The 12,723-nt window shown below is 42.1% G+C and overlaps 1 protein-coding gene across 3 annotated transcripts in view; it reads right to left on the bottom strand.

The window, feature by feature from the left end:
• The window catches only part of septin9a (septin 9a), a 94,243-nt gene that overhangs the window by 63,975 nt on the left and 17,545 nt on the right, over positions 1-12,723 (bottom strand). Inside the window, exon 1 of one of the 3 annotated variants that reach the window (XM_015059686.1) lies at positions 10,083-10,196. The exons of 1 other annotated variant lie outside the window; for it this stretch is intronic. In XM_015059686.1, coding sequence (XP_014915172.1) covers positions 10,083-10,104 — 22 coding nt within the window. In that variant the 5' untranslated portion in view covers positions 10,105-10,196. Of the gene's footprint in view, positions 1-892; positions 1,209-10,082; positions 10,197-12,723 lie in introns of those variants that run through there. One more of the 3 variants, XM_015059684.1, reaches the window with a different exon arrangement.

Below are 12,723 nucleotides of genomic sequence, written 5' to 3'. Positions count from 1 at the left end.
TATGCTGGTGCTCCACATGAGTGAGGAGCATCAGAAAACACGACTCAGCGCCACAAGCAAACTTCTTCACCCTCCCGAAACCTGTGTTTTCTGAACGCCACTTATCTTTCTGCACGACTGCACTATGTAATCCACAGGCTTAGAGATGCAAAAGACAGGGAGAGAGGCAGATAGGTTCCCCGTACATACCGCCGGCACGCTGGTGTTGACAGACCAGCAGCCCTGGACGTGTGCAGATGTGTTCCTAATGGCTATATGTTTGTGGGAGACAGATGGAAAGAAAGACAGGTTCGGGGGGAGGGGGGGGGGGAGAAGGTGTCAGCCTGTCAACTTCCCCCCACCCCCTGCTCCCTCTCTTCCCCTCACATCCACCAATGACACGCCAAAGGGGGGGTGTGGATGGACGAGCCGCTGAGGGAGGAAAAGTGGAAGCGCAGCAAGAGGACGAGGAGGCGGAGGAGGAGGAAAAAGGGGTGGGAGGGGAGAGATGACAGGGGGAATCCAAGAGATGAAAAGGAAAGACGTGATCCAGGTGTTCACCTCACAGCCGTACGTTTCACGCCGAACACAAAATACAGCATCATTTTGTCTTTCGGATGCACATTTTCCTCTGGTTGCACGGTCTCTGACCCGCGAGAGACCCGAAAAGCAAACCCGCTTTCACCGATTCTGAAAGAGGGAGAGTGAAAAGGCAACACTTTTAAGCACCATTTCCCTTTCAAAACACCACACCTCAACGCAGACGTCAACAAGCCCTCTTCAGTTTTCCAGATCTGCCTGGTTCCAGTACAACATGTGGAAGCTATCTATAGTGTCCTCATGGCAGGGTTACAGAGAAAGCTTCTCTGCAGGAGAAGCAGAGGGGAGAAAAGACAACAAGAAAGACACTGACCTTCGAAGTCTGATATGATCCCTTCCAAGTGAGCGTTGACAGTGGAATCAGACATTTTTGGGGGAGAACGTGTGTATGCGTGCGTGGGAGAGGGAGAGAGAGAGAGAAAAAGACAGGGAGCAGGGTTCCCTTTTACCCCAGCAAGGAAAAGTCTTCCTGAGCCGCAGTCCCGCTTTTAAACAAATCCCAAATTAGGAGCCCGTTCAACTGAGAGGAGGGGAGGTTAAACGGAAAAAGAAAAAAAAGAACAACAAGAGTTGAGCTGCTTGATCTCCCTCTATCTCCCCTCTCTCTTAAAGCAGCAACTTATTTTTCCTCTTCTCCTTCTTCTCAACTTCCAGAGCTTGGAATGACACCCACCAGCCACCCACCTCCCTCTCGCTCTTTCCCTCTTCTAGCTCACAGCCTTCCCTCCCCCCTTTTTTCTCCTTCCCTCCATATCTCCCTCCCTTTCTTTCTGCAAAACTACTCTTTTTTTTTCTTCAAATAGACAGCTCAAATCATCCGCGTCCTATCAAGATCACATGGCTAACCACCGTGTCCCGCAAGGTTTTTTTGCAGCCTACGAACACACATTAGAATGAATATCTGCTTATCTTACTGTGTCAGGAGTGGAGAAAAAGAAAAAAAAAAGCTGTAGAGGATCCAGAAGCCCACTTTGAACTAATACAACCAGGGCACGTTCACACAGGCGGCGAGTGGACACTCTGGAGGCAGACATCAATAAATGAATTCCCTAATGACTTAATGGCTGCATGAATGAGTGTCTGTGTGTAGGGGGAGGAGGTGGGAAGAAGCGGACAGAAGGTGAGGGCTGGGGGATGTTTGCATGTGTGTACGTCAATGAATGTATGTCGAGAATGCAGCGGGATTATCTGCAGCTCCCAAGCAAATCTAACCAAAACTGATGATGTACAAGCACCTCTGGTTCTGATTCCTCATGCATTGGTTTAAGTTTGACCCCAGGCCTATTGCAGCTACACCAGACTCATAAATGTGGTGCAAAAACAACCACCAAAAGGAGCCTTTATTACTCGCAATCGAGCTTTTTAGCACGAAACAATCCAGGATTAATATATGGAAAGCACGGTGGAGGATCTGTGATGCTGTGCGACTGTTTCTATCCTGGGTGCATCATGAAACCTTTTGGAGTGCATGGACTTGCTGTATGCCACTGTTTTAAATAAAAAATAATTATGTTCTGTTCTATTCTGTTAATAATAGCTTCTGCAACACAAGTTTGTTTTTATTTTAAAGGTTGTCATGGAAGCCAATAAATGTGCTGGAGCTGTAGGTTTTAAGTAAAAGCATACCCGACATCTAGTGTAGGAATAAAGAAAAAAAAACACTTTCAGTATTGAAAGAAATTGAGACAAATATTGTTTTTATATATATAATTTGGGTTTATGTTGCAGTTAATTTATTGCATTTTAATGGAGCAGTATGGAGTTAATAGTCCCTGCAATAGCTGCCCTCATGCCTAAGATTTATCTGTGTTTACTTAAGATTTTCGGTGTCTTGAACTCACTGCGAGCGTGCTGCTTACATTGGTGTCAGAGTTTGCACGTTTTGTTGACTTCGGACCACAAGCACACAAACCAGAACGGTGATTCTGAGTAAGTATTGACTGTACTACAACATTTAGTCTGAGATTCAAGTTACACTACATTGATTTAAATGGAGCTGAACTGAGCAAATAATGAAATCTACACAATAAAAAAAAGAAAAGGTGTTATCATCAGTGGCCACATCTGGCTTACACAGATAGCACAGGAAAGTTGAGTCTTTCATCTTTTAAGATTACAGACATTCCCATAATGCTGCCATATCTCCCTATTCAGATGGAAAACTATCTGGAGCATCTGTAGTTAATGTTCCCCTTCACCCACAAAACCTAACTTCCTCCACCAGAGGTCAGTGTTGCACTAACATGTCAACCCCGTAGTTGCGAGCACACAGTGTGAATGGTAGCAGTGTCACTACTGTACTGTTATTCAATCTGCAAATAGCTGAAGATGGAAACATGAGGAGAATGTTGGTCCAGACACACCCTCGACCCAAACAGCACATCCTGTCAAACATGTGTGTGGGATTCCATCACCATGCCAGAAATACACAGAAACACACACACACACACAAATATCCAAGGGTTACCAAACTTTGTTCTATCTACAAACTTTGATTTATACTACTAGGATTTCTATGTAACATGAAGTTCTGCATATTTTTAAAGTAGAAGCAAAAGGGCGCTCCAATTCTCTGTGCCATTTTTGCACAACTAAAGGATCCAACAACACTTGAAGCTCTGAGAACCCAACGTTCTTAACATACCAACACATTTCAGCATATTGTCTGTTAGTAAAGTTGTTTCCTCTGTGTTTCAATCGTTACTGGAGATTTCACCACACTGGATCTTTATCCCTCTCCATGCACATTGGAAGTATGTGAAGATGTGCAAGGTATGTTTGAATCACACCTAGACCTACACTGAAACGTTGGGCCTTTTTGAAACTGTTTTCTCAGAATCAATGAAAATTTCTGTGAACATATACAATAGAGTCAAGCTACAGTTTCTCAGTAAATTTTAGATGACTGTGGTTTATGTTCTTCTGGATGGTGAATCTCAGTCTAAAATGTTTGGCAGTCTCAAACAAGTTTTTTTCAAGAATTGTCCTGTCGTCAATTTTCAATCAGTTTTCCCATCAGTTTTGCCCAGTTTCCCCATTTCCCAATCCATTTGATTAATTCATTCATTCACTCCTTGCTTCAACATAGAAGTTGGACTGCTAGTTTGCTGCATGGCATTTTGCATGTTGGTCAGACTAAGTTCTTATCTCGCTTCATGAAAACTGCAAATTTCACTCACTTTCAACTATGACTTTTTACTTTTTTTTCTTGCTTCCTAAAGATTTGTAGAGTACATGACTAATAGTTGTCACATCAGCAGTTTATTCCACCTGAGTTGTGGATCTCTGCTGCTCCTCCAGAGTTACCCTCAGCCTGTCGACTGCTCCTCTGATCAACGGCCCCCCCCCTGGCTGTGCGATCCGTCGTAAAACCAAATCTAAACACTTCCTTACCTTCAACCACCCGGTTTGACACCACAAATAAATCAGGAGACCTGCACACTCATTCAGAATAATTTGGAACCATCTCTGCTACACATCCTCACAAGCCCCAACAAGCCCGCAGAGCGCTAATCCAATCTTCTGTAACAACTGTCACAGCGGGAGAGAACCAGCATGTTTTTCACCCAAAAAGGAAAGGAGCTTCATTCACTTCATCGCTGTGTACATGCATTGCATTCATGGCATGATGTGATCCACGACATCCGCATTATAATTCAGTTTTGAATCAAAAGCTTGAATTTGTTCTTACATTAATTTTTTAAAAAATGGGGAGGCATATTGTTTTATAATGTCCTCAAATAGGCAGCTGCTGGTGTCAGGTTGCACAGCAGCATACAGATGATGAGAGACAGAGACAGCCGCCTGCTGCTTAATGTAACCCAGAGAGCCACCAACACCCCGAAGAGGCCCTTGGCTTTCCAGGAGGTGAAAAATGAGAGGAGTCAGAGAGGGCGGCGAAGAGGATAACTTCTATAAACGGATGCCAGGCTGGTGTGGCAGTTGTTAGGGCAATACCAGGGCAACAAATTACAAATGTCAACAGTCGATCTCCAGAGACATAAGCATAAGCAGTGGCACACAAATGAAAAGCAGCAGCATGTCCAAATGCCTGCAGGCAAGGTGGTTACCTCCCTAGTAATCGTGCCTGTGCCATTAAAAATACGTCTTGCAAACTATGGCTGCAAAAATCTGTTTCTTGTCAAAATATAGATGCAAATGTGGCAAAAAGCCATAAACTGTTGGCCACAGGAGTCATTTTCATTTTGCCACGTGGCACTTGCAATTTAAACTGTGTCGCATTGGGATGCAGTGTCTTACAATAGACTGGAAAAGTAGCGTGCAGCTGTGAAGAGCAAGAAGAAAGATGCATGCTGTACAGCTGTATTTGCAAATAAAACTCTGAATAACGTTACGTGCATGCCCAATCCTGTGCATAATTGTGACATTGAAAGAAATCCACAAGATTCTCTAAGCATTTTACCAGACAGAGAACAGAAACATGGAGGAAAAGGAAAAGCAGCAGAGGCCCAGGAGATTTTTGACAGACTCCTGTCAACTTCTACGTCTAATGAGAAATATATATATATATACATTATACACATATAAATGGCATCTGATGAAAAAAAACCACAAGGACCACAAAACAGGTCAGAGGTTTTTACATTTGCTAATGAACTTTCCTGGAGGGTTTCTTTATTTCTATCTCAGTGCCACTTTTATGTTTTGTAGTTTATTTTAACTGCTCCACATTCACTGCTAACGTTTACTTATTTAATGCTGCTAATTTAGCATCAGGTAATGTTTTAAATGGCAAGTGTACTTTCTAAAAGTACAAAGAATAATCTTCGTAGTTTGACTTCTGTGTTAACATAGCTACAACGTGACGCGTTGAGTTTAATATTTGTATTAGTAAATTACAACCGACTATCAGTTTGTTGACCTACTTGCTACGATGCATGCAAATTTAATTAACGTGGCGCTAATACCAACAAGGCCTTTCTGTTTCATGACGGCTGAGTTTTTATTAAGCTCCAGAAAGTATGTTTGTTTTAGTAGCCTGGGCTTTATGTGACAATATACTCTATAAAAATGTCCTTTTGTTGATGTGAAAATTGCACCACTGACTTGTTAAGCTACAGCTACACTTCAGCATGAAGAGGAATGTCAATGCTCAAAGCTCCAAATTGCAAACCCACATGTTTACAATCTTAATTGGATTTTTGTCTTATTATAGTAATTAATAACTACATTATGAGGGTTCTTTGTTTTTCCCCAAGCCATTATTCTCAGTTTTATGATCATGTGAGTTTGATTTCATTTGTGGGCAGTGGTTGTTATTTTTAACGTGAGCAGCGCCAGCAACAGAGGAAACTCCGGCTTCCTGCTGTGTTCATCCAAAAACAACAAAAGCTTTGTTGGCCTCGAAGCAGAAAACTCACCCATGAGTCACTCTTCACCAAGCGGCCCCATCTGGAGTCGGTAAAAACCATGAATGGTGCTGAGCGCATTACCTATGTCTGCTTATATGCAGATGCATGCATAAATTGGATTTGGCCCCGCTGTTATCTCAGCTCACATGGTAACCACCATAATAAGGAGACCCGACAGGGGGCTGGTGGGGATGAGTAAGGCAGGAAGGATCTCTGGAAAAAGGTGTGCAGATGTCTCTCCAGGTGCAAAAAAGGGAAGTAGGAGGCATTAAAAGAGAGCGGAAGATGTGAGGTGACACTGAACCCCCGCAGAGAGAGTATGTGCATGCTGTGAGAATCACACACACGGAGAGAGAGCGTGACTAATGAGAGAAGCAGCACGGCCAGTTGAAACCCCAGAAGAGAAATATCTGGCTTTTAATTCAGTGCAGCAGTGTGGAGCTGAATGTGGGAAATGAACTCCAGAGATAACCGGTGAGAATCTGCGACGCCTGATACGGGAAACAGTTATGTTGCACGTGAAAATGTACAGAGATTTATCTACTGAAAATGTAATGGCAGAAGAAGCTTGAATGGCCTCAAGCAGAAACCTTCACATGCACACTGACTCTCTCCTCGGTCCTGCCCCCCGCCCCCGCTCCGGAGGCCTTACCCACATGGTCAAGCAGCTTTATCTAAAGTACAGCCACAGCTGTGAGGACAGCAGCTGCCCAAAACCAAATGTTAAACATCAGCACCCGGCCAGGTTTTATCGAACGGGAACACCTGTTGGAAAACTGTGTGACTACGACGCACACACACACACACGCACACACACAGACACAATGGCATATCATTCAACGGCGTTTTGCTCCGTTGTTTTATTTGCATATTTGTGACGCAAGCGCGCACACATGCCGCAGCCCCTGCACGTGTGCGTCTCAAGCGTAGGCTAGGATGGAAAACTGAGCGCAGCTGTCCATGACCAGAGATAAATCCCAGGTGGCCTTACTTTCTCCCACCATCGTCTTCCCCCTTTTCTCTCACGGGTAACAGCAGTGTCAATAGCAACAAAGCCAACATTTTGTATTGGCAAGACCGTCCTCGGTCTTGCCAGTACAGATGCACACTGGTCTATTCATCATGAATTGAAAATCAACCAAAAAAAAAAAAAGAAAAGAAAGCCTGAAAGAATTTATGCCCAGTACAGCAAAGTAAATCTCAATGTTTTGTCTCAAAAGATTTCAGGTGGTAAAAGGGGTTGCTTTGCAAAGAGCAACACAGATACAGTTGACTTGATCAACTCTGCACCTCCACCTGCTGGGTGAAAAATATATTGCATACAATTTTTTAAAAAAAATTTTATTCATTCTCCGTGAATTTGTGAAGCTTTGCAGCTGCTCGAAACCGTCATGACTCTGACATTTGGAGGAGACTCTGACTGTGTCTGTGTCATATGAGGTGATCATCAGCTGACCACATGAGACTGGAAATTAACGAGACACGTCAGCCCCTTCATCTTCGCTTCGCACTCACTGGGGTTTCTGCTGAGTGTTTTCCACTGAAGAACACAATCACTGTTGAATCACGTTGGAAAATAAGCATGCACAGGAAACCAATGAAGTCTCGCAAGCAGGTTTGGACGCAAGGAGGAAGGAGCATAACCGATTAGTATGAGGAGAATTGATTTGGCTGAGGCAGATGGTAGGGGGAGCCACCAATAACACATCCAAATAGAGTGGAAAAGAAAAAAAAATTAAGCATGTAAGAACCAACACAGAGCTATAAACATTTTTCTTGAAACAGCTGACATAAAGTGTCAAATACAGCCAGTTGTTCTTAGCTTTATTGGAAATTAAAATGTTGTATTTTCCAATGATTAGAGGAGGAAACACTATTGATCATTTGTAACTAAAAACAGCCCCTTACCATAAACTCAATGTTTTCAACATTTGTAATATCTGCTTTGATGTCCTGTTTCTCGATAAACAAAAAACGGTTTCTAAAACGTTTATAAAACTGCTCACACTTCTTTAATTGTCACCCATTTACTGTAATTTGTGGGGAATCTCTGCAATGGCAGTGCATAACTGTGATGTGTGAGGAAAATAACACCTAGCTGCACTGGTCCTCTTTTCTGCTACCCCTAAATAAAATCCATTGCATCCAAATTGCCCTGATAGGTCGAGTAAGTGTGTAATTTAGTATAAATCCAGAAACTTAAAGGCCTCAGAGGTTTTTTGAACACACCGTCCTCAGGACAAAACTTGGAGAAGGCAGCATCATGCTGTGAAATTACTTTTTTTTTTTTTTTTTAATAATAAAAATGAAAACTGGTCAGAGAATGTGATGGGGAGACAGAGAATGTTGGACAAAATGTTGGACAAAACATAAATGTAAAAATGTTTGGGGAAGACATTAAATCAAACCAGAAGAAATCTGTGCACAGCTGAATGAAGATTTTAACACAGAACGGCAACTTCACCCAACTGGCTGAATAAGAGAAAAAAAATATTAATTTAATGAATGCTACTAGAAAAAGAAAATTTAGCAAATAAACTGATTATAGAGAATCTGTACATTTGGCTATCTGGGACAGCGGATCCTGTGGTGTAGAATGAAAGCAATCACTGTTTCACCTTTCTTGAAGCAGAACATTTATTTAAGCAGAATGGTTTCTCCGAAAGAGAAAGAGGTTACCTTGAAGGTGGTGCGTTAGCTTCCTGTAAAGCCACAGATTTGTTGCGTAACAGACACATCCTTTGAACTCTTCACACGGATAACAGACAAAAAATGTTCAGGGCTGAGCATTACATATCAGAGGTGCAAAAAGTACTTCCCCGCAGCAGCACGTCCAGGATTACGACACCTGTTGTTAACGCGCTCTGCATTCCCTCCTCCTTTACTCTCACCGCTCTGTCTGCCATCCCTTGTCTTCTCTCATACCCTAAAGTCATGACAAATGTTCCCACAGACGCCTTTTGCTGACATCCGTCACTCGCACAGCAGATTCCTCATGTTCCCACTGCATCCCTGACGTCTCGACCATTTTGGTTGCGATATTGCACGTCGGTATAAACAGCAAAGGGACTCAAGGAACAGCAAGCAGGACGTCCTGACCTCGAGCCCTCAAAATTACAGTGAAAGCCCATGCCTTGTCTTACTTTTCTAAGAAAACAAAAGAAATTATAGGGTACGGGAGAAATATGGTGGTGGAACATGGCAGACTTGTGTCAAAAGGACTTGTGCTGCCTGCACATCAAAGCGGCTCAGTATAAATGAACCAAAGCACTGTTTTATTTCTAATTGATTGGAAATCCAGCACGTAAGTTGACCTAAGCCAGAAAACCTTGTGCGTTATACGTTGGAAAATATAAACACAGTAATGCAGTAGTTAACAGTTAAAGCCTGAGGGAAACATACATAAAACTGTAATGACTTGCTGCAAACCCTTGGAGAAAGTACATGGAAACAAGGGGCCACATTTCACACAACCTGAAGGTGTTGCAAGCTCTTAGGTCACACATAATGACACACACACACACGAGTAAACACTGACAAATATTTCTAAAAGGTTTCAGTTCAACGTCAGAGCTTTTATTTGCTGCTTTGGGACTCTCTGTCCCGTTAACTAAAGGAGAGTCTGACTAAGGGCCAAAGTAGGTTAAAAAGCCACATGGGACAAGAGTAGTACTGTTCAAACAGAGCTCTTTCCTGTTTTCACACCAAGGAAGACCGAGGGAGAAGCAGACGCGTCTGGATAGAAAGTGGCATTTTGTGTCACTTCGGTAGAGTTACATTTTCTAAAATTTGATGGAAAAGTGACAAGATGTGGCGATAGAGAGGAAAAAAATAACATTAGGTTATCCACAAAGGATGTTACAAGGGAGACGGAAAAGACAGAAAGGGTCTCAAATCTGGCAGCTGTAGCCAAAGCTGCTACAAAAGCTCTGCAGAGCTTCCAGCTCCAAATCCCCCAAAAAGCATGCAGTCAGCAAACAGGCCAGAATGAGCAAGTGGAAAATACCACAGAGGGGGGAAAACAGACGGCAGCAGAAAAGCGTCTCGGTCGCAGGAAAGGAGCAGATCTAACTGCACTGAGGGGAGAAGTTGAGCTCCTCTCAGCTGAGAGCTTCTGGAGTTTTGTCTTACCTGAGAATTTGTCCCCCTCCATGACGGGATCGCTCCCTCCACAGCCACATGTAGTGTCTGCTCTTTCACTCTCTCTCGCTCCCTCTCTCCCCCCCACCCTTCCCTCCCAACTTTTTTTTTAGACTTCCCTCCTCTCCTGTCAATCGCTCCCTCTCTCCTTCCCTCACTGGGTTCCTCTTCCTCCTCGTCTCACTCTCTTTTTCCTTTCAGGCTCTTGGTTCTCCCTCCCTCTCCTGGCTTTGTTTCCTTCCCTGCTAATGAATTCAGAATTACGACATCCCCATGTGCTGATCATATGTTGCATTTGCAGACTCTTCTTTCTCTTTCCTCTCCTTACGTAAAAAAAAAAAAAAAAAATCTCTTCACAAGACTGAAGCTTCATTGTACGTTGAAAATAGAAACCATTAGCTCTGCCATGTGACATGGACAGGCTCTAGTTGGGTGAAAATAAGCGGCAGGAAAAGAAAACTCCTTCAGCTCCTCGTGTCGGAGAGCCGTGATTCATTTGATACCAACTGTAATCCTGTCAAGTCCAAAAACATGTCTGAGTTTCCTCATAGTGGCACAGATACAGCTAGATGATAGCCTGCTGAAATAATATTGGAGTCAGATAGAAAAGGGCAAAAAGTAATGACTTAAAAAAAAAAAAACTTCCCTGAAATGTTTGAAGAGTCAACACAGAAGAGAAAGCCTCTCCATATTCCCAGCAAGGATGAAAGAAACGACGAGAGAAAGAGCGTGAGAGGTTTAAAGTGTGATGGAGCATCAACCCTCGCTCCCAAATGTGTGTGCAGGAAACTGAGATGACCTCTGACTGTTGGCACGTCCCTCACGCTGCGCCCGGGGTCAGAGGTCACATGGTAAGCGTCTGAGCTCTGATAGAGAGCTCAAACACACTCAGACATGTCGGTCTGCTGGCTTGCGCAACCCTCAGCAACCCACTGACCTGCATTTGGCTGCATGTTTGTGGGAGAACTCTGTTTCTACTTTCATCCTGGGGGATTTTTCTGGATAGCATTTCTTCAGATTAAGACAATTAGCTGAGATTTAACGAGTGTGGTTGGTTAAAAAGAAAATCTGTACGTTGGTGCCCCCAAACAGCCCGAAAGCTGTCGTTATGGTGTTAATAAATTAAACAAGGACGGATTCTCCTTATCAATTTGACCACTTCTGACAGAAATTCAGAGGCGATTTAGGAGAAAGGAAGGAAAAGCATATTTATTGCATGTTGAAAGACTAACAGATAAAATAAAATTAAAAACCAAGTATCCATTTCACTTTATTTTTATGCATGTTTTTGAATTAGTCAGATGCAACAAAATCTATTAAAACACTTCCAAGGTTTTCCAAGGACAAAATGTTATTGTCCTAGTTTCGCAAGACACGACTTATTAAAAATTTCTGTAGATGTCATTTTCCCCAAAATTAATCCATCAGTTTCTTGTTTTTTTATATACAGTGCTTTTCAGACAAGCAAATTGCAGAGAGAAATTGCATTTATATAGGTTAAAACAATAAACTAGCATGTCAACATCCACCATGTGATTTGTATGACGGATTCATCGCAAGATGTAAACCATTTACTCACCATCACACTTTATATTTTATGGTTAACTGACCTTCACTGTTCACGTGTGGACTGTTTAACTGGATAATTTTCATTTATAAATCTCTTACTGGCTTACTACTAATGCATCTAACGTCCTATTTGTCACATTAAAAGAAAAAGATACTATTTAATACACTCAGCGTCCCTTCAGTACATGCAAAATTTGGGGAAAATAGTTTTTTTTTATTTCCATTCCTCCTTTTACTTCAAGCAAACAACTGCAGGACCTGATCTCTGAATGACTGTTCCTGCACTTAATGTTTTATTGCTAATATGTTTTGTTTTTATTTTATAGTTTAGCTTCATGTCTTGTATCAATAATACTTTAATTAAATTTCTATTTTGCAGAGTTAATTAAAACAGATTGTTTTTGAAAATGAGACAGTGTCTCAGTATGACTTCCCTGCACAAATAGCTGCAATAAAATAAAAATAAACAAAAACATTTGGAGGTGTTAGTGTGTTTTTATGGTCTTTTTTATTATCCATTTACTTTCCATTATATGTTCAGAATCAGAAAGCTAACTTCAACGGCCTGCTTTATGAAAAATGGAAATAAGGTACATTAGCACCCTCAAATGGTCAAAGTGTGGAATTGTGATGAAGCAAAAGGACATAGTCTTAATATTTCCTCTGCAGCACCAGACTTGTAATCATTACAGTGATCTTGATTAATAATTCTCCAAGCTTTATGAAGGACTTTCAGTTTTCATTTGGACTTGTACTGACCCACTTTCTGATTTACTTTTTGTATCTGCTTTGGGCAGCTCAGCTCAACAAGGCAAAAAAAAACACGAATCAAGATTTAAGACATGGGGGGGAAAACAGGTAAAAAGAGGATCTGAGAGGTTCCTTGTCTCTCAGCTGATTATCAACCATGTGCCAAGTTTTCTGTGAAATGCTGTTTGGAAAGTACCCTGGTTGGTGCCAAATTCAAATTTGAGGTTGTATGATCTTTGCAATTTTCTTTTTATGGAAGCAACAGCAATAGACCATGTCTTTGTGACAGCTTGCTAGTTACACTATCTTTTAT

The sequence above is a fragment of the Poecilia latipinna genome, unplaced genomic scaffold (assembly GCF_001443285.1).
Source record: "Poecilia latipinna isolate Pla-1442-1.1 unplaced genomic scaffold, P_latipinna-1.0 Scaffold1649, whole genome shotgun sequence".
Classification (NCBI taxonomy): domain Eukaryota; kingdom Metazoa; phylum Chordata; class Actinopteri; order Cyprinodontiformes; family Poeciliidae; genus Poecilia; species Poecilia latipinna.
The sequence above is the reverse complement of the archived record's forward strand: the minus strand, read 5'-3'. Positions and strand labels throughout refer to the sequence as shown.